Here is a 22,514-nt window from a genome sequence, read left to right as displayed (position 1 = left end):
CCCTCGGCAAGGACTATACTTCCTATCACAGCTTATAACAATGGTACATCTTCTGTGTGTGAGACACACACACAGCTGTAGCTATTATATACACACACTGAGTGCAGAAATCCGGTGACAGACCACGGAGCAGGCATGGATGAGCAGCCCTGGGGGGGGCACTGCTCTAACAGGACCTACTTACGGAAGGAAGGCAGGGTCCCCAGTCCGGCGGTCTGGTCTTCAGCATGACAGTGGGCCCTGCGGCGCCGTCGGCAGGAGGGACAGACACCTCCCCCCAGCACCGGTCCCCAGCCCTGCCAGGCCGTCGCTGCTCTCTGGGTCCCGGCATCCCGTTAGGAGTGTGACACAGTAGGGAAAGAGACCGGTTCACTGTGAGACCTGCTACTCACTCTCGTACAGTGCATCGGCCCCCCTTCCCACTGCACAGTGGCTGCCGAGCTCCGGCCGGAGGCGGGTGGCCCTCGGGACAGGGCGCCGCGGAGTCAGAGTTGCACCGGGACACAGGCTGCAATGCCAGTGGCCTCCTAAAGACAGGGCTTTGCAGGGCGGGACAGCAACAACCTGGCGTGGTCCCCTAGCCTTAGGGACTGGGGAGGAATTCTCTTTAAGTTGAAATAGAAAAAAAAAAAAAGTCTGAACTAGGAAGATAGGGGTATGGTTGTCTCTCTGCTTCAAAATAAACTAAGAGGATTCCAGGCTCGTTGGTGGAGACTGCGCTTAGCATGCACGCCCGGGATGCTGAGAGACGGGGCTTCGCCCTCTGGTACCTGTTACTTTCCCGCACAGAGTTAATCAAACGCCCCGTTATCTTCCCTGGGAAAGGCAATGAGCTGGTTTAAATCGCTGCACTTGAATATTCATCCGGAGGGGACAGCTGTGAGATTTACGTGCAGAAAGTGGGTTAGAGGAGGAGATGGGAGACAGAGTCCAAGTACCTGCTTGCTGTGCTGTCGGCGGCAGCTGCTGGCCCCTCTGAGCACTGTACTGAACGGAGGCCATGGGCCGGTACTGCTGCGTGGTTGAGGTAGGGTACTGACCAGACGGGTAGTAATATATGGGCATCTGTGGGAGGAAGAGATAAACAGCAGGGAATGACAACTGTACATTAAGTAAGGTTTTTTAAACCTAAAATATATTGTCATCTTATGACATACTTGTAGTAGATTATAAACACAGCCATCAAAATCTTCCCCAAACCTAGGCAGGTGTACACGCTACCATCCCATGAAGAGGGGAAATCAGTTTCCCACGCCCTTGAATCTGAGCTGGCTCTGGGGCTGTAGTATATTCAGCCCCACGAGGCAGAAATGATGACTTTGAAGACTCCTTAAGAAGACTTGCAGCTCCCACTTTCGTGGGAGGAGAGCCCAGGCACCAGGACAAGACTTCTGGCTACCCAGCTGGAGAAGACCGGGGGCGAGCAGAGGCACCCCCATCAACAGGCTACACCAATGTTCTAGGCCTGGGGGTGAGGCCATCTGGATGTTCCAGCCCAGGTCATGTCGCCCCAGCCAATGCCACGTGCAGAGAGAAGAGCCATCCCTGCTGAGTCCTGTTCAAACTGCTGACCTAGTCGTGGTGGTGGTTTTAAAACACTGAATTTTGTGTTTTATCAAAATGAAACAAGTATGCATGACAAGTCAGACAAAACTGACCTTCAAGGTATTAAATAGTTCATTCTCTGCACAAGTTTAACGTGTTTCCATGTCTGCCCATGGACTGCATCTCAAGAGTTCTTTTCATTGGTCCATAGATGAGTAATCAATTTTAAAATGTTTACTAAAATCATTTAAAATCACTATGGGTTATAACCTATACTTTCATCTTTACTTCTTCTAAAATAGAAATTCATGGATGTCCAAACTGATCATGAATAATGAACACCTGTTTTGTTTTCCCCATTCCTCTTTCTATTTGTAAGTCTATTGAAGGGGGAATAAAATGATTTCTGTTGCAGACATACCAGGGGCTCTGAGCTGTCTTTGCTCTAGCTGTCCACCAACTGAAATTCCTTCATGGAGGAAGGACTTTTTTGTTTTAAATCCTTAAATTACATATTCTTCCATCTCTTCTCTTTGACAGCAGAAATAGGTCAGAACACTTCTATGCTATTTTATAGTAAAGTATAATTATATACTACATAATTTTCCCAATAATTATGCTTAAAGCATTTAATTTATTAGCAAAATAATTAATATATTAATGGAGTCCTTTCTCCAATAACTTAAAATTATTTTTCACATCTCCTTAAATCCTATTTAGCAAAAAGATATCCCTGAGAAGGCAACTGAAGATGAACTATTAATCACTCAAAGTAAAATGAACATCTGAGTGAAAATTATTTCATGGTGGAGGGTTTTGCCTGGCTTGAAAAGAAAATTATTTATTCAAGATATAATGGCGGTGAAACAAATGATAAGAAGTTGACACCTTACTTGAAGCAGCTCATCCAATACAATATTTCATAATTAGGATGGAACTTGCTTGAGATGTGCGTGCCTTGAAAATGGACCAACAAACGCCTCTCTGCATTTTACATCTTGACAGTAATCACTTGCAATATTCTGCTAGGGACACCCAGGAGAGCCCCCGAGATGTTTGGTGGTGAACAGCAACACATCATCAGTCTTTGAGAAGACAGTAAAAATCAGTGATCTGTGGCGTCATACATGCTCCAGTCAATTAAATATGATTAATGGCTACTTGTGAGAGCACCAGTGAGCTCAGCTTCCCCCTGGAGAAAGGGAAGGACACAGTGGATGCTGGCTTAGCTTCTGCCTTTATGTTACCGAGGAGCTCCTGCCTGGAGCACCAGGTTTGCTCCAGAAAATGCTTTGAATCCACAAGAAGGGAAAGAATGCGCGTGGCCGGCATGGCTCGGTGTTTGAGTGTCGACCTCTGAATCAGGGGGTCATGGTTCAATTCCTGGTCAGGGCAAATGTCTGGGTTGTGGGCTCTATTCCCAGGATGAGGCATGCAGGAGGCAGCCAGTCAACGATTCCCTCTCATTCTTGATGTTTCTCTCACTCTCTCCCTTCCTCTCTGAAATCAAAAATATATTTTTTTAAAAAAATAAAGGAAAAGAACGAATTTCCAGAGCAGCAGCAAGAGAACACTCAGCAGCCCTCCCCCCAGCTCCCCCGCCCCCCCGCCAGCAGGCTTCCTTCTTGCCCAAGGCTTTCCCTTCCTAGGCAAGCCAGTGAGCAGGACGCCCCAGAGAAGGGACTGGCTCCGGGTGGCCTCTATATCAGCGGGGTCTGGAAAACAGATGTTTCCCACTGTATCATGGACATTTGGGTCAGTTTCATTGAACTTCTTTTTTGAGCCCCAAGACTTTGCACAAGGACAGACCAAGTCCTGCAGTTGGGGAATACACGTCTGGACCAGAAGGAACTGGTGATACTCTACATGGAATGATAGGGATCCAAGTAGACTACAGGTCAACAACATACAGGTCACAGGTGTGAGAAAAAGCATGCTCACCTGTGCAGGTGGAGGCTGTTGCACAAATCCCTGTGGGGAGGGAGGGGCCTGGAGGACTTGTTGAGAGATGGAAGGTCCAGAGCCTGAGAACCCGCCTGTGGGGAGCTGTTGGCCCGTGGAGGCAATGACATAGCTGGGCTGTTGGTTAGGCTGTGGCATGAGGGATGGTGGGTAGACAGGGCCGGATGCGGGCTCGGGGGCCTCTCCTGAGGACTGCCGGCTCAGGTTCATCTGACCAAACTGCGTTGCCACGTCTTCTCTCTGCAAGACACAGAAATTAAGGAGGAAATCAGCAAGATCGGCTGAGGAATGGGAGAGGCAGAAACAGGCCACATGCTTGTCCCTGTGGGAGAAGCAGGCAGTACACATTGAAAAAAAAAATAAAAGAAAGGAATGTGGGGTCCAGAACAAGAGAACATACGAAGAGAAATCAGATTTAATCATCCCAAGGGACAAGATGGCAAACAATTTGACCCAAATCTCCCTCTTTCCGTGGAAACTAATTATTTTTTTTCATGAAGGGCTTGGGCTCCTCAGGATGGTGCTGAGACAAGGAGGGCTTGGTGTTCTGCCTGAAGGGCCAGCTGGTCTTCCCAGCAGTAACCACAGGATCAGTCTCTGGGGAGAGGAAGAAGGACCCACGGTCATGGTCACCCATGGCTGCTGCAAAGATGGCACCAGGACTGGCACCACCAACAGGCTGGGTGGGACCCCATTTGTTTATTAGGGAGTCTTCGCGCACTGGCCTGGCCTGAGATTTAGTGGCGATATTCACTGTAATTGTTCAGAAGGACCTAGTACCTGGAGGGAAAGTGAAGGGGAAGTTGGGGGATTGGGATGTGAGAGGAACAACTGTATCAGGAGCTTAGGGTGATGACGGTTACTATCTCCACACTGACTTTTGGGTATTTCCAAACCCTCATACCAAGTTGAAAAGTTTCTGTTTCAGAATGCATTCAATTCCTGTTAGCTGGTAAACTCTTTACAAAGGTACCAGATTGCAGAAGCACTCAACGTGGGGCCGGAGACAGAAAGAAAACCAGGATTTTGAAGATAGGTTACACAGATGGAATGAGACATTCACACACACACACACACACACACACACACAGAGAGAGAGAGAGAGAGAGAGAGAGAGAGAGAGAGAGAGAGAGAGAGAGTCATAGTCAGCCCAGGGCACCCACCCAGCATCAGCCAGCCCTACACAGGAACGTGGTAAAACCAAGAGAACATGAGCGGAGAAGTCAGACACACAGAAGTCCTACCATGGGGAACTGCTGCGTTGGAGACACGGGCAGGAGATGCTGGGGAGGAAAAGAAACGGCTGGATATTGCACTGACGGGGAGGAAGCCTGCAGCCCCTGGACAGACTGCGGAAAGAAAAAGTGGATCAGGCAACAGGGAAGCATGGGGGTTGAAGTCCCAGGAAAGGCTGGCATATCTGAAGCTTATCCCCCCGCCGCCCCCAGCCCCCGCCCCACACAGGTCCTCTTGGCTCCATGTACTCCGGAGAGGGGAGCCGGCCACCCGGGAAAGTGAGATCCATGCAGGGCAGAGGCAGGCAGCCTTGAGGGAGGCTCGTCTGCTAGCGTGAACATTCTTGGCAGAAGGTGCTGCTTCGTTTTCATGCTGTTGGTTAGATCCCCTGGGTCTAAAAATATTGCCCCCAAAATAGTGCATATCAGGACCTTCCCCCATGCAAAGATTTTGCTGTTTTTGAGCCATCTGGGTAAGCCAGATAAAAACGTAACCAGAGCAATTGAAGCTGCAATAAAAGAAATCTACCACCTTCAGGAAGATTTGCCAAATAAATCTACCACCTTCAGGGACTGAGAAGTAAGGAAATAAATACTTAAAGGAGGTTTGCTCCAGCAAACTACCTGAACACTTCAGGTTTCATGTGTCACCCTAGGCAATGGGGGGCAGCTCTACGTCTCTAAGGCTTGTGTGAACAGCCAGGCCACCTTGGAATGAACTGATTTCTATTCTTCCCACTGATTTAAAATTGTAATACTGACTCTCTGCAGGCATGAACGCTTGTTCTGTGTTGGGAATGGGTGAGCCAGATGATACCAAGACCTGGGTGGGAATGTAAGTTCAGTTCCCAAGAAAGGCTCCCTGATACATAAAAGTAGCATCTGGACCTAAGAAAAAACTCATCATGCATTCTCCCTAGTTCTATATCCTTCCCAGGTTAAGTCATTGGATGGGGCATCATTTCTGTCTAAACTTAAGGATCCAGGTGAGAAGATCCTGTCGACCTGCAGCCATGGACTCCAGGCCGCAAGGTTTTACTTAGAAGAGGATGGAGGTGTGACCGATGGAGAATACGCCCCCTTCCTGGTGCACCGCTGCTCTGAAGACTGCAGTCTGTCTGGGACCCCATCCCCCTGCCTTCCAACCAGCTCCTCACCTGAGGGACCAGCGGGCCCGCCATCTGCGGCTGCGGTGGCTGCACCTGCTGCTGCGGCTGAGGAGAGGGCTGCTGCCGGGGCTGCTGCTGGGCCGGCCCCACCACGGCGCCTCGCAGGGGCTGCTGGCTGGCAGGGGGGTTGTAGATGGCGGGGCTTCCATCGGGATTCACAAAGGGCTGGCCTGCAGTGGAGTCAGACAGAGCTCGGTCCAGGTGGGCGCTCAGCTCTCCTTTGCCAGAAAGAACCACTCTGATACATGCTAACCAGCCACCTGCCCAGGCGGCGCGGCTCAGTGGCTGAGCATCAACCTATGAACCAGGAGGTCACGGTTCGATTCCCGGTCAGGGCACAGGCCCAGGTTGTGGGCTCGATCCCCAGTGTGGGGAGTACAGGAGGCAGCCAATCAATGATTCTCTCTCATCATTGATGCTTCTATCTTTCTCTCCCTCCTTCTCTGAAATTAAAAAAATAAAAAAGCAACTCAGGTAAAGAGGCGAGGCAGTGGGAATCCAGGACACCCCCACCTTCACCGTGGGAAGACGTGGCTGTTTTTGAGCCACACGCTTAACCTGGGTAATAATGTGAGGCCAGAGCAAGGTAAGTCCACCACCTTCGGGGAGATTTGCCAAAGCTGGTGCGGCTGTGTGAGGGGCCCCAGTGGAGAAGCCATCTCAGGAAGCTTTGTGTTTCCTGCCCTGACCTCACAGCCATCAGCGGGACTACGCCCATCGAGAGGGGCTGCTTTCCTTTTATGCAGCCCCAGCGACGTTCGGTTGCACGTTATTTACCAATACGTTTGTCTAGCTTCCCCTGGCCTTGTCACCTCTTCAGTATCATTGTCATTTCCACAAACATATATTCAACAGAACATACCACATCCATCCACATGCTTCCCTGAATAGACGCACGGGGGAGTACATTACATGAGTTTAGATTTTAAAGGTCATGCATAATAAATTTATCATGGAATCAGCTTCTAATGGCACAGGGAAATGTGGTATTTTGCCTGGTGAAATAAAGGCATAGCTCACTTTTTTATTGCGAGTATTTGGGGAGTGTTTTAGAGTTTACAGAACAATGGTACTGGAGCCTCATCTTGACTCTGTGAAGAAGGAAATGAAAGCCCTGCAGAAAGATGATAGGAATTAGGAGCTGAAGGGAAGAGAGTCAAGGGCAGCAAACGAAAGAGAAAGGAGAGGGAGGAGGTAAAAGGGAGGACCAATAGGTTTCCAATGTAGCAGGTGCAGTGACAGGCACCTGATATGCATGACCTCAGCTCTTCCAACAACTCACAGATATGCGATCTCACCTGACTGGAGACAAAGAAGTAAGGGCTCAGAGGGAGCAAGCAACTTACCGAGAAACAAACAACAACTACAAAAACAGTGAGAGAACCAGGAAAGGCCCATGGTCAGTGTGACTCCACAGTCCATTCACCCCGCATCACACCCAATCACTGAAGTCCACCAGCTCCATCTACATAAAGAGTAGCTGGGACACTGAGGTTCCATGGGAAAGATCACCCACCACCGGAAAGTAACAAGCCATGCACGAGAGGTGGGGGCCATGTTTCAAGATGAAATCACAGCCAGGACTGGCAGATAAAGAAGGAGGAGGATCCGAATACGGGGCAGTGAATTGGCACACTGTGTGTGTCCTTCCTCCCCTTTTCCATAACCCCCACTGCCCTATGGGAAAGCAGTGGGTATGTTTGTCCCCAAGCTAAAGCCCCCAAAATATTCTCCAGGAATCGGAGCAAAATGCCTGGCAGGAGGAGGACTCCCAGCATGAGGCTGGTGTCTCTGAGGAGGGTTCCCCTTCCCCGCCTGGCTGGCAGAGGCAGAGGCAGCTTGCTGAGTTCTTCCCAAGCACGTGTCTCCGGCCTCTCCTTGCACTGTTCAGTGTGCAGGGCTTGCACGAGCATCTGATCCAGGGAAGAGGCATGTGATGGCTGAGGTAACCAGCCTTGTGCTTTTGTAACGTATGTGAAGAACCACCAAAGATCTCCAGCAAGGTGAGGAAAATTAGCAATGGCAACCACCAAAAAAAGAACAGGGAGGGAAATATAAAACCTGACCCAAAGGAAATGATAGTCTAGTGAGAAAAAGCTGTATGCTACTTAACAACAAACAACCAACTGTTCTCAAATGATGTTAATTAGATGATGTTTGCTAAGTGGAAGAAACCAGTCCCCAAAGGGCAGCAACTGTATAATTCCAGTTCCATTTCATTCAAGATCAGGCATCATTTGCCAACGCAATGGAACTCAGAATAGTGGTGTCTCTAAGGGACCATGAGGGACGCTCCTGGGAGACGAGACATGCTCTATGTCTTACTCCAGGTGATGCTTACGCAGGTGTTCGCATGTGCAAATATTTGCTAAGGCCACACGTCAGATGTGTGCAGGTCATGCCCATCACCTGTGCACTCTGTAAATGACATAAGAAAGGAAACTGGGATAGGTTGACGAGGCAAATGCTGGTGTTGTAGTGAAATCAAACCAAGTTCTCACAGGCAAAGAACAATGGATTTGACTTCAGCTCAGTTAGGAACCGTATGGGAGCTTAGTTAGCATCCCCCATCATTACCAGGAAATTTCAGCCCAGGTGTGTGTGTGTGTGTGTGTGTATAACAAGCAACTTTAAATGCTGCATTTCCATGAACATAACCTGCCAGAACTGATAACAGTTTCATAACCAATCACACATGCTATGATGGAAGCAAATGTACCAGAATTATATTCACGGAACAATCACTAAATTGAGTGGCATTTTTTTTCTATTGTTCTTTATGGATACTTGTTTTCCTGTCACTGTCATTTAATTTTCTCTCTTTTAAAAAATAGCTTTCTTCTGGATTTTAAATCTGCAACCCATATTTCCCCCCTCCCCCCCCATAAACCAGCAATTTTGGAAAAGATGAAAAATAGCTTAATTTCAAAAAAAAAAAAATTCTATTTAGGCCATTTACTGTTCAAATCCTTAGTGCCCCCACCTCCACCCCATTTTTTGTATCTTTAAAAGAGGAAAAATTTAGGTACCTAATATTTAAAAAAATCTTCACAGCAACTTTATATGAAACCATTTTAAAATTAGTCTATATAGTGCTTATAAAAATACACAAACATACAAACATGTACACAACAATGACAAACTAAAAGAAAGAATCTATTCTATTCTATATGACTTTCAACATCCCCGGGAAGTGTGAAAAGCTGAGCATAATTAGGGTGAATAACATAACTGCAGATAGTCAGATGTTCTTTTTGATACAGTTTAGATCCCCTGTTTGAAATATTATCAATATGCTGTGGACCAGAAGAAAGAAATGTTTCTAAATAGTTACACAGGAAAAGAACTAAGAATCAACTTGGGTAGAGAGTAATGGCACCTTCTCCTGGAAGGAGAAGAAAGTATAAAAGATTGATTTGAGGAGAGGTAAAAATAATGGAGGAAAATGAAAGAGGCGAGGTGGATGCCAGGAAAGAGAACAAATGATTTCCTAAGAGAGCAAGGATGGGTGACTCTTGGTTTTCAAGTTGGGCAATGATCACCTCTCTGTTCTAACGTTTCCACCATCCAGGTGCAGTGACCACTGAATACAAGCAGTTAGTCTGAATGACAGCTGAAGTCCAAAGGGGACAGAAAAACTAGCCGACCTTGGGACTATCCAGCTCAGAAGAGGTCTTCATGTCAGGACCTGCACTGGCATGTCCAGCAGGCCCTGGCACGTGTGTTGGCACAAGTACAGAGAGTGCAGTCACAGAGTGAGCCCGTGCTGTGCGCTGTGCCAGGGCTGAGGAAAGGTTCCGTGCCGAATGCTCATTCCTCTCTGATACATGACATCAGGCGAAACATGTCTCCCCTCTCCTCAGCAACATGGATAATGTGTAATAGATATTATTTTACTAATATATACTTATTGAGCCCTGTACAGTGACTAAGACTTTGTTATCCATTCCAAGATGCAAAACCAAAAATACAAACACAACAAAGTATGACCCATCGTCCCCAGAAAGAGCTTATAAATATGCCGGTATCAAGAAAATGAACCCATGGGCAACTGACACAAGAAGCAAAGTAGTCATGTGCTCTTGGTTCTTAACACCAAGGCGTGTCTGCCATGTACTTGGCAGAAGGTTGTTTATTTTAAAAGGAAGAAAAGGGGTGAGAGAAAGAGATTTTCCTTTCCTAGGGTTTAGAAGGTGATCAATCTATAATACCAAAAGCGTAATACGCTAATTAGACCGGATGTCCTTCCAGACTACTTTCCGGACGAAGCTGGGGCTGCTAGGGCCAAGCCCCTTGCATGAATTTCATGCATGGGGCCTCTAGTCAGATTATGAGGGAGCTGGTGATTATGGAGAGGCAAGGATTCATGCAGGTCTTGCAAAGATATGCTTGAATAGTAGCACACAGAAACTTCACAGGGCATTTAAGACAAAGGTGGGAGTAGTTTGGGAGAACAGATGCTAGAAGTCTTGTGAAATAGAAAGAAAGGAGAGGGTCATGGAGGCCCATCGGGACGACGGGGCTGTTCAAAGTGAAGTCCCTGAAGGCAGCCCTCACATCACACATCATGCACCCGCACAGATGAAGGCAAAGCAAAGTGGAATGAAACCTATCCCGGCATTGACAAGTACTTGAGGGATGCCAGCGGCAACTGGCATCTCTGGATAGCACCGAGTTGAAAGGAAATAGCCAAACAAAGTTGAGTTTCTGCTAGAAATTTCTGAAAGGAGGCTGAGTCCAAGAAAGATCAAAGTCAAGGCTCAGAACAGGCTTGCCTTGCAAACACGAAGACCTAACAGAGAGGTAACTTTGAAACAGAGCCTCCAGATGCCGGAAAAGCAAAGGAAGAACAGGCCCAAGGTCCTGAGCGCCGACTCCAGGGCCAGACAAAATGAAAACTTGTGGCTGTACCTGGGGAACGCCAAGAGCCAAATATTTAGTGCTTAGCAAGAGCCAAGTCAATTGTGCTGACAAAGGAAGTTTCGTTTTTGTTTCATTTAGAAGACATGACTGGCAGGCACTTCGTATTTTCAAATCATTGCTTGTCTTACTCCTGCTTAAAACAGATATTTCATCAATCTTAATGTCATACTTGAGCCACATTCTCAAATATAAGACATTAGATGGAAAACTGCTCCCTATTCACCTCAATATATATGTGTATATATGTATATATGTGTACATATTTATATATATCCACATATACACTGAGTGGCCAGATTATTATGACCAGCCAGATTATTATGACCACCCCATCAGTACAATTAAGTGAATTAGTTATGGAAATAATAATAATAATAATAAAACCTTGAGAGTATTTGCTTAGGAAGTTTTCAATATTCAGTATTTTTGGAAGTGTCAATGAAGAACTGATGGGGTGGTCATAATAATCTGGCCAGTCATAATAATCTGGCCACTGTGTGTGTGTGTGTGTGTGTATATAAAGGGTAGTTGATAATATTTCAATTATATGTAATTATTGACCACCTATGCCTAAGCACGGTGCGTAAGACTAATTTGTTATCCAATCTAGGGAAGTAAAAAACAGCCAAATATGGTCCCTTTCCACCGGAGCATATAAATGTGCTGGTAACAAGGAAATGAACCCTAGAAAAATGGACATAAGAAGCAAAGTAGTTATATCCTGTTGGTTCCTAACAGCCAGGAACTTCTACTACATATTTGGCAGAGGATGAGAAGTGTGGATTTCATTCACAGAAATGACAGAGAAAGGGGAGTTCCAGCCCAAAGTGGGCAGATTTCCAGTTTCAGTAGTAGAGGCCTATAAGAGGTTAGATAGGTAGACAGACAGACAGTCATGAACATATACACACCACACACACACACACACACACACACACACATATATACATACAATTATGCACATATTTTCAATTTACAAAAACATTCTGTAAAGGAAGAAACATCATAATCCACCTTACATCTCACCACTCAACCATAGTATACAATGTATTAGTACATTCTCCTCCTTGTCTAGGGATATTTTAAGGTCTAGCACAGTGGTTCTCAACCTTCTGGCTCTTTAAATACAGTTCCTCATGTTGTGACCCAACCATAAAATTATTTTCGTTGCTACTTCATAACTGTAATGTTGCTACTGTTAGGAATCGTAATGTAAATATCTGATATGCAGGACGGTCTTAGGCGACCCCTGTGAAAGGTTCGTTCGACCGCCCAAGGGGTCGCGACCCACAGGTTGAGAACCGCTGGTCTAGCATTTGTCAGATCAGAGAAGTGTGGATGGCAAAGCCGTTCAACAGCTTGATTAGATCCTGTCCCTTAGTTAGGATCCATTCTGAAAGGAGAGATTGTGACGACAGCTCTAAATGACTCCGTCCCATGAATAAGAACTGGGGCTTGGCAACAGAAAGAGCTTGCTTTCCTTTTCTGTAAACAAGATTACAGATGATAATATACACATACGCATGCACAGCCACACTGTCATTACAAGTAATATTCTTGCATTCTACCCGAAAAACACTCTGTTGTGCTTTTGTGAAACGCTCTGCAATTTGGCTGAAAATGAAACAACTCAAAACGAATGCTTAGTTTTGTGCTCTTGTCTGCAAGCCCACCATCTCAATTAAGAGAGAAAGAATTTAAGCCAACAGAGTCAGATCGCACTTCAATCAGAGCCCAGAGTAGTGAATAGGACGCTGGTTTTCTTTTAATTTATTTTATAGTGCTTATGATGATCCAAATAAGATAAAGGCAATCTAATATTCTCCTTAGAAGTATCTAATCAGAAAGCTTTCAAATGGTTTTCAATAAAATGATTATGCCTTCTTTTTCCCTAAAGCTGATGGCATTTTCAAAACGTCTCAAACACCAGGCCTTGGGAATGTGCCAGATGTTTTCATGAAACTGTGGCAATTATTCAAGTAGCTCTTTTACTATAATTCTCATGTTTCTCTGAATTTCCTAATTGCTGATAGCACTCTATATGTCAGAAGATGGGGTCGGATCATTTTTATGAGCATCACATCCGGTTTTGCATTTTCAAGTTTAGCACATCAAAGAAGTACACTGCAATAACCTAAACCAAACCTCCGATATATTTTGAGAAAATTCAATCACTAGAAAGGCTTCTGAGGAAGTGACGAGTCAAGGTCAAACCTACCAACCCAGTTTCTCTCAACCACTGCACCGCTGACATTTTGGGGCTGCGCACTCCTGTGCTGTAAGGAGCCGACCTGTGCCTTGTAGGATGTTTAGTAGCACCTCTGGCCTCTACCTCTGGCCAGTAGCAGCCCCCTCCTCCCAGGGGTCATGATAATCAGAACGTCTGCAGATATTGCCAAATACCTTGGAGGCACGGGCAACATTATCCAGCGTGGGAAGTCTCCCTCATAAAGTAAACGCTCATCCGTCTGTTGGCTCAATGCTCTGGGTCTATGGAAGTTAACCAAATGCTAGAGAAATGAAAAAACTAAGAGCCAATAGCCTTTTACCTTTGAAGAAACTATAATCAGGAAGTTGCCACTTTTCCACACTCTACCAAAACCAGCCTAGGCCTTAAATCTCTAAAATACACAAGAATCTGCTCTCTGTACCCTCTTCGCCACTGATGTGCCTTATTCTCCAGTAGGAACTGGGGGAAGTGGCAAGGCCAGGAATATCTGCTACAGTTAAGAATCCACTCTGCGTCCCAATTAATGTCTCATGTTCATGAAATATTTTGGATGCAGAGACACTTTTAACATCATAGCAGGCTATGCATGGATTTATTCTGAGAAACACCAAGTTTCAATTAGTGTATCCCAGCTCACCACTCACTGATCTCAGATCTTAGGTCCTTGGGAAGACATGAGAAACACCGTGGTCAGTGATGAGCAGACAGAGAACAGGGGGCATTTCTGGGAAGCATCTATGCCTATATACCTATATCAATACTGATAGCAGTACGGAGATGTAGGTTGTAGCAACAGATCCTAAGCCAAGACTCTCCCTAGAAGTACATGCACCAAGCTCTTCTGCTCAAGAATCTATAATAATGAAAGGGTAATATGCTAATTAGACCAGACGTCCTTCCCTACGACCTTCCAGACAAAGCCGCGGCGGGTGGGGGCTAAGCCCCTTGCATGAAATTCGTGCATCGGGCCTCTAGTTTTCAAATAACTGGCTAGGAAAATCCCAAGACTGAGCACGAGAACAAACTTCTGGTCTTGAGTCCCTGCCAAAGCAGAGGAAATGATACACGAACCTGTGTGCGGATTCAGAAGGATGCTTCCGGGCGGGATGCCTGTTGCAGCTTCCAGTGGAAGGAGGATGTAGCTGGTGCTGCCTGGACCGACCTGGCCCCCCATCCCATTCTCCGGGTAGGGCACGCAGCCAGGAGAAGTGGCCGCCACGCCTGGGACCAGGGGCGTGCTCTGGAGAGGCGGGTGGGTGCGGGACAGTGATCCCGAGGAGCCGGCACTGCTGGACGACTCAGAACCTACCACAGAGATACAAAGTGACACGTCATTCATCAAAGAGAAGAGGAAAAAAACCACAGCTCTGGGTCTAAATGCTACTTTAAATAATCCATCATTCAAGAGTTTGAGGTGAGTGCTGCAGGGCAGGAGTAACGAATGCCCCTCCCACATTTTGGGCTCATATTTTATTGAGATATCTGCTACACCGTTTTCAGATGTGTCAATTTCCTTAAAAACGAGATTAAGAATGAACACTCTCTTAGCCTTCGCACATGCCCTTAGGGTGACTGACTTGTAAATGGTACCCTAAAGCTCTGAACTCAGTGCCTGAGAACTCCCATCACCCTGAGTAATTAGAGCCATGGGAACATCTTACTGGAGTTATGAGAAGAAAATGACTGAAATAGAGCTTCAAGAGACCAGTTTAAGGAGGAGTCCTGTGATATGCTAATCATACGGATGGTTCTTAAATACTGGTGCTTCAACATCTGCAAAGTTAAAATGTGAAGGCACGGAGCTGGAAATCATCTTTCCCCCCAGATGTGAGTAGAAGAAGTGGATCATTCCTATTGGGAGTGCTTAAGCTCTGCACTGTAGTTCACACGTTTGCAGAAGTCTTATTAATATAACCAACAGGTGGACCAAGGTGGGTTTGGTCTTCATGACAATCATGAAGCATTCTTTAAGTGACACAGAACAGTTAAGTCATTGGGCATGCGTGTGGGCTGTGGCTTTCTCACATGTAGGTGACTAGGTCAGTGTGCAGAAGCTCCCAAGGTGGGATCTAGCCATAATCATCTCCCTCTCCTTTCTCTGGGACAAAGAAACAGTTGCTACATCCGTCCCATTAGGCAATAGGGCCCTTCCCTGCAACCAGAGTCAAGTAGCTGTGGGGACCTTGACCATGACTGTTCTGGGCATCAACCAGATTATTAACCAGAGCTTCCAAGAGAAAACACACCAAGCAAAATTTAAATATCTGTGAATTTAAGCCAATAAGTGATTTGGATGCTACCATAGATTGCAAGAATGCCGTACAATACCATTTTTAAATTATTAGCACACACTATTGACTTTGGACATGAAAAAATGCATTCTTCTATGGCATTAAAGGTTAACATATACAACACATATATTCACCTTGTTTTCAAGATTCTAAAATGTACCCTTAAACTAAACTGGGATTCTTTGAAAATAAGGGATAGGAATACAGCAGGCCGCTGTGGGGAAGAGGGGCCAGTGCAGAGTGCTGGTTTCTGGGGAGGAGGATCGTGACTTTCCTTGAGAATTCAGTACGTGTGAGCACCTGGATAAACCTTAATAATAAGTACTATTACTGCCTATATGGATAGGGAAATTGAAGCATAGACAAGTTAGGTAACTCAAGTGGACTCACAGAACTAGGAAATGACAGAGCTAGGATTTGTTCTTGGCAGACTAATATAGATTTAACCAGGACCCAACTGCCTCCTAAAAGCATGCATATGAGTATTCCATGGACTACCACAGATGTTCTCAGTTGGGAATTTTCTCTTTTTCCATGACTTGGTTCTTAATATTAATAAAGTTTCAGATTAATTCAGGATGCTCCAACTAACCAGTTTAAAATACTAATGTAGTTCTGAATAACATGAGGGGGGAAATAAAGGATCTACAGAGAATTTTGAAAATGCTAGGAGTAATTCTGAGACCACCTCACTGATATTATGACCCAGAAATCACAGCCCCAATGCAAACTGTAGAATTTCTTTGAGGAATTGCCATGTATGATCTGATGTTGCAGTCCAAGTTTGACACTAGTAGAGACTCAACAACAACAACAACAGTAATCATACAATAAAACTTCTGACCCCCAATATGTAAGGTCATATAAAAATGATCATGCCTATGTCTGGGCGGAGGGGATACACGGTGAGAAAGAGCTGGAGCCAATGAGGCATGTCAGAACTCTGATTTGAGGTGTGAGCTGGGAGGACTTGGGAGCTATCCCTTTGAAATGAGATCAAGAAGAATAGTGCCCTTGTCTGTCAGCTTCTGTGGGAGGGTAAGAACCTGACTTTGATAAACACCAAGTAGCAAACACAGATGGTGCAATCACATTGACCAATCACCTCTCTAAAGTCATCCAGCACTTTTCCACCAGCTCACTAATGCTTTCTGGCCCTTTGTTTCAGCAGGGTGGAGTTTCATCTCCCTCCCCTATTGTTATAGTCTTAACTCCTATTGCAATAATTATGAGATAAAGTCTTCCTTGCCTGTTTAACTCATCTGATGCAATTTTTCTTTTTTTAAGAACCCTGAAACGTAAGTATTCTTTTTCTGAATTCAAGAAAACGTTTCCAGATCCAGGGGTCAGAATTCAGTATTACAGGGCAGAAGAAAATATCTAGGATGCATTAGTGTAATGATGAAAATAAACATGCAGAAGAAGAGTGGCAGCAAGAGGAAGTGTGTCGCTTCAAAAATACTATAACTTTCAACAATAAAGAATTTTAAAAAATACTCTAGGGTGTAGACCAGGAAGGGGGCAGCAAGAATGGCCTTGCGTCCAGAAAACAAAACGCCAGGCCATGTACAATAATTAAAACAAAACAGAAGGCTATCGATTTCTCTAGAACAGTTGTTCTCCAGGCATGGTTTCTGAACAAGCAATCTGTGCTTAAGAAATCCTTCACATGACACTGATGCAGCTAAAGGTGAGAACCCCTACTATGGAGGTCAAGAGGGAGGGATGATAGAGAAACAAGGGTCATACTCGTATTTTTCAACCACATCACCACTGCCAGGAAACTGCTGAGGTTGCAGCACAAGCACCATTCAAATTCTCATCACAAGGAGGATGTAATGACAGTGATGTCATTCACCTGCAAGGGTGTGTGCTGGACATCTGTTAGGTGGCCACCTGCTCCGTGCGGGGGGATGCAACAGGGAAAGGGCAGCCCAGGCCCCAGAGATGTGCTTGTATGTTCAGACTTCAGTGCTGTGTTTTCTCCCAAATGTAGGAAAACATGTTTCCCACTTGGAAAATGTCCTATTATTATCTATACAAAACTCCAACCGATGTAATTAGAGGAGAAGAGCACCTGACATGTCACCGCTCCAGACTTGGTTTCTAAGAGGCAGAAGGACTGTTTGCAAGCCCACTGTGCACAATGAGGTCAAAAATTGGAAACTTGTGCTGCTCTGAAGTTTCACGACAGTAGAACTGACAGCTTTGCTTCATAAAAACGCGCTTGGGAAACTGTGAGTTTGTTTTGACAGCCTATCTTGATGCCTTTATTATTATTATTTTACTTTTTTTTTTTTTTTTTTTTTTTGCTTTCCATTCCTGCACCTTGACAAGCTTTCAAATGGAGACACTTAGATTAGAAAATGTCTGAAGCACGAACAATTTCTGACCATTCTTCAGAGAACATGGCATTTTAGCATTCTTGAGGTGTTTTAAATGTTTCCAAAAACCTTTGCTTTGGAAGGGATTGGGGGTTGGTGCATGGAGAATGCCGATTAATTTAAAAATCGTAAGAGCTCTTTAGGTGTACTGGAATTTTCAAGTGCGCTATTTAAGGTACTTGGTTTCTGCCTTTTAAGAAGATGTAAAACTATTAAACCTTTCTTAGTTTACAAGTGCTTAAGTGCACCACGGTGGATTTTCTTGACTTCAGTTGCTGCAATAGTGGGATATACCAAGAGCAATTAATTAGAGTTAGAAATCAAGAATTCTCCAATTGGTGAATAAAAATGACAGAAGGCAGGGTGAGCTCACCTGAATCGTTCCAAGAAGCAAGATATGTACATTTAAAGGAGTGACTATGACTAAATGCTATTAATTTTCTGCCTATGTAGGAAAACACGAGATAATTTCTCAGGAGGCATTTGTCAACAACATAATTATGTTAAACCATTAGCATAATGAGCCTGGATTTCATAGAACACCCCCTAGAGTGAGTGTGATGCTTGGCTGGGGAAGTACTCACAGCCTAGGGCAGCCCATGTCTAACCGCTGGCTGGTGTTGCCCATTCACCATTCTCCTCCTGTCTCTGGCCTGCCACTCACCTGTGACCCCAGGCCCTGAATGCACCCCCGGTGCACCCTGAGACCCAGGGCCTGCTAGGGAATCCCAGTACTCACCCCCACCCTATCTGAGAGTAAGGGCCTCCCCACTTCTGAAGTAAAACCCAAACCAAACCAAAACAATGACAGTACATACTAAACTAAAATGGTGATGGAAGGAGACCTGACTTGGGGTGATGAACACCAATACAATATACAGGTGATGTGTTATAGAATTGTACGCCTGAAACCTATACAATTTTACTCACCAATGTCATGCCAGTAAATTCAATAAAAATAATAAATAAATACAAATAAAAACTTAAGTTCATGGAGTGCTACTGAAGGGTCGTCTGTTACCTTCCTGTGATTTTATGAGGTTTTTTTAAAAAAATATATTTTATTGATTTTTTTTTATAGAGAGGAAGGGAAAGGAATAGAGAGTTAGAAACATCGATCAGCTGCCTCCTGCACACCCTCTACTGGGGATGTGCCCGCAACCAAGGTACATGCCCTTGACCGGAATCGAACCTGGGACCCTTCAGTCCACAGGCTGACGCTCTATCCACTGAGCCAAACTGGTTAGGGCTTTATGAGGTTTTTTAAATCATAAATATCTGAAAGTAATTTGTAAACGATGGTGAGAGATTCTTGGGGAAAAGAAGAGTTAAAAATGGAAGAGCATGTGGGGTGTTTTGCAGACTCGTGAAGCCCATGGTGTTGATGCTTCCATTAGTTTAAATTTGTTTCAAGTTAATGGTTCGAGATCTCTCATCATTAAGAACTCCCAAAGCCTGCCCATGCAAACTTGAACTACCAAACTCAAAAGATCACTATTCACTTAGAAGAAGAAGAAAACACCACCAAAGACCAAAAACAAACAATAAAACTCAGATGCATGGACCTGGCTACGTGGAAACTCTAAACCTCTGAGGACCACTCTCCTTTTCGGCAAAGCAAGGATGGAAACATTGCATGGCAATAAGCAAAATAAGCAGAAACTGGTGCCTATTGAGGCCTAACAACCTGCCAGGGATTGCTTTGAGTATATTAACTCTTGGTTTTAACAATTACTTTGAAATATTGGTGCTATTATTATTCCCATTTCTCTGATGTGAGCCATGAGGCTCACATGGGATAACTAGCTTGCCGAGGATGATACTAACATCATACCAAAACAGGAATGGAAACTACTAATACCAAAATCGCTATAATGTAGCTTTATGGAATAACTCATAATATTAGATTTTTAAAAAGCTAACCTTCACAGAACAATTGCCCGGTGCACATGCCTTGGTAACCATTTTTAGGGCAATCATTGGAATGGAAGTTAAAATGGTCTATTGGGGGGGGGGGGTTTCAAGTAATATTCTATTATAATCTACATGTTATAGATGAGGAAACTAGAGATTAGAGAGGTTAATAATTGGACTTTCACACCCAGCTAGCCAGAGGCAGTACTGGGATTTAAACCGCACCTTCTGACCTCAATCTATCCCAGATTCATGTCATCATCATTAGTTGACTCAGAGCCAGAGGGAATGGCGCCTTTACAGCTCGGGTGGACTTCAGAAAACACCACGGGACTTAAACCCCTCCAGTACTAACTACCTGCTTTGGACAGCTTCCCGGTACTCCTGGTACTGGACGTGCTGTCACCCCTGGTCAGCACCGTGATGCCCCCAAAACTCGCCGTCTTGGTCATGGCGGGCTTGAGATTGCGGTTGGAGCTCTCGGAGTCCGTGCTGCTCCAGGCCCTTTGGTGGTCGCACCACTTGAGTTCGTTCTCCGAGCTGCTCTGCCGACTCCCCGACGTTCTCCCCGAGCCATCTCGGTTGCCCCTGGAGCACGGCCGTCAGAAAAAGGCACGGGACAGTGTTACATCCCAGGCGCAGTGGTGGGCACGGAGTGGGACCTTTCTCCGAAGAGTCGTCTACACGAGACCCTCCCCGTCCACCCTCTCCAGCAGACCTGCTGCCTCCCCAGCAGACCCACACATGCCTCACGGATGGCAGATGGGTCACGCATCACACATAGCGTGTCACAAACAGAAAACACCCAACTGAAATGCCGCACGATCCCTCTGCCGGTGAAGGAGAAGCCACTAGAAAAACATGGCGGAGAACATAATTGGAGACGTCTGTTGTGGAGGGGAGGGAGGATGAAGTCTCCGGACCCACGTCAACAAGGAATCAATGTTTGGAAACACCTGGGATCTTGAATGACCCTCAAAGCATCGTCCACCAAGGAAGAGTTTTGTCTCTCCCTTCGGCATTAATAATTGGCCTCGGGAAGTGCACACAGCTCCAGAAAGGCCATGTATTCATTCATTCATTCATTCATTCATTCATTCATTCATTCATTCATTCATGTGTTTTCTAACGTCATGAGCTACGTGTCTGAATTCATGAAAGCTTTGAGGGACAGTCCAGAAATCACAGGAACTCCTGGTTGGCTGATGGTGAGAGTGTTTCCCAGTGATTCACCCTTCACAGGCAGAGGTAAGAGCCTCTTCATCCTTTTCACATGGAAAAGCCGGTGCGAGTAACAACAAGGAGAGACATTCCAGGGGGATCCATGGCAATAACAAACAAACAACAAAAGCTCCAGAGGTGGAATAACACATTTGTTCAAAATTCAAATAGAAAAAAAGCGAATGTGTTGGAAGAGGGCCAATAGCCACAAGTGAATTTTCAAGACTCCAGAGAATCTGTCAGCAGTGTACCAAATGGCATGTCTTTTCTAGAGAAAGTGGGTGAAATTTGCATTTTCATTGGTTTCCAATCTGCTTAAAGAGTAACTTAATATTTTCAAAGCCTTTTCTGCGGTTGGAAATAATGGATCATTAAAATATTCTTCGATTCCCATGGATTTTTAAGTAGATGGGGACATACATCACAGGCAGTAGATATAACCCCTCTTTTCATAGGACTGTGATGTGACCTACTCCAGCTTGATCCAAATCTCACACACGGGATCATTAGCTTTGCTGATCAATATTCTTCTAAAGATAATAATGGACTTTGGGAAGCTAGAGGTATGCATATCTGATTGAAACATGCGCCGAATTGTACAGAAGGTACAGAGAAAATTTTAGGTTTTACTTCAACTTTACTTACTAAGCTTTTTCTTTTATTTCATGAAAATGGAAGGAGGTAAATGGACCCAAAGATAATAAAAATGACGTAGCTCATCTGTGATAGGAACTTTGTAAAGTGAGGGGAGGAAGTGGAACAGAAAACTCAAAAAACAAATGCACTTCGTGCCCTGCTGTCCTTTGTTAATATTTCCTTATAAATATTCTCTCTGTTCTCAGGGCCTTAGGACCGGTTTTAGAAACAAGGACCATCTTTAAAAAAGACAAGGTTGCGAGCAGGAAGTCTCAAACACTCACCAATGGCCAGGTGACTTTAGTTCCTAAAGTCCTTTGAAATTTAAGAAAGCCAGCGGAGGCAGCCTGGAGGAAAAGCACCCTTTTTTGCTAGAAAGAGGAATTTTTCCATCCCCGATTGTCTCCCTCTCAATCTCCAAATTCAACGTCATTCTTTTCCCGTTGAATCCTGGTTAATTATACCCACCTTTGACCAAGCCTGCCTAAATAGTATTTAGCAACTGTAAATGTACCAAGGGTGTGACAGTAATCTCAGGTGTAGCTAATTTGGAATGTTTATTATCAGAAACATTTGAGTTGGTTCTTACCTCAGCAGACAGGGTGCGTCAGAAGGAAGTTCTCCATGTGGGGGTGATCAAAACTAATTCTGCTTCAGTGGCCCCTCTCCCTGTTAACTCTGCACCTCCCTGGCAGGAATCCAGACTTCCCCTAAATGCCAGTGTGGGTGGCCCTTTCTCTGCAAAGGAGGTGTCCACCACTATTCCTGGGTGCAAGCTAGGGTGCTGTAGTTTATATACACCCTTCCCTCTGGCCTGGCTGTTTCTAGAACATCGTGGAGTTCCTCTAGACTTGTGCTATATCCCCTGGCTAATAAGGCAACCTAAGATTTTCTTAAGTTCTTCTGCTTCTCCACCAGCACAAGTCATCATCCTAAATCAAGATCTGTGCATGTTAAAAGAGGGAATTTAAGACCTGGCAGGTGAGGTTCACTTAGTTGAGAGT

General features: G+C 45.1%; 1 protein-coding gene across 26 annotated transcripts in view; it reads right to left on the bottom strand.

Annotated features, from left to right (window-relative positions):
• Positions 1-22,514, bottom strand: part of ARPP21 (cAMP regulated phosphoprotein 21) — a 143,836-nt gene that overhangs the window by 44,110 nt on the left and 77,212 nt on the right. For 11 of the 26 annotated variants that reach the window (XM_081106066.1, XM_081106047.1, XM_081106067.1 and 8 more), the window contains 6 exons: positions 20,009-20,241; positions 14,136-14,369; positions 5,900-6,081; positions 4,752-4,856; positions 3,487-3,747; positions 939-1,065 (listed from right to left, as the gene is read on the bottom strand). In XM_081106066.1, the coding sequence (XP_080962192.1) occupies positions 939-1,065; positions 3,487-3,747; positions 4,752-4,856; positions 5,900-6,081; positions 14,136-14,369; positions 20,009-20,241 (1,142 nt within the window). Of the gene's footprint in view, positions 1-938; positions 1,066-3,486; positions 3,748-4,751; positions 4,857-5,899; positions 6,082-14,135; positions 14,370-20,008; positions 20,242-22,514 lie in introns of those variants that run through there. The other 15 variants (XR_013996787.1, XM_081106068.1, XM_081106071.1 and 12 more) reach the window with 4 other exon arrangements.

This window comes from Myotis nattereri, assembly GCF_964212035.1.
Source record: "Myotis nattereri genome assembly, chromosome: 14".
NCBI lineage: Eukaryota > Metazoa > Chordata > Mammalia > Chiroptera > Vespertilionidae > Myotis > Myotis nattereri.
The sequence above is the reverse complement of the archived record's forward strand: the minus strand, read 5'-3'. Positions and strand labels throughout refer to the sequence as shown.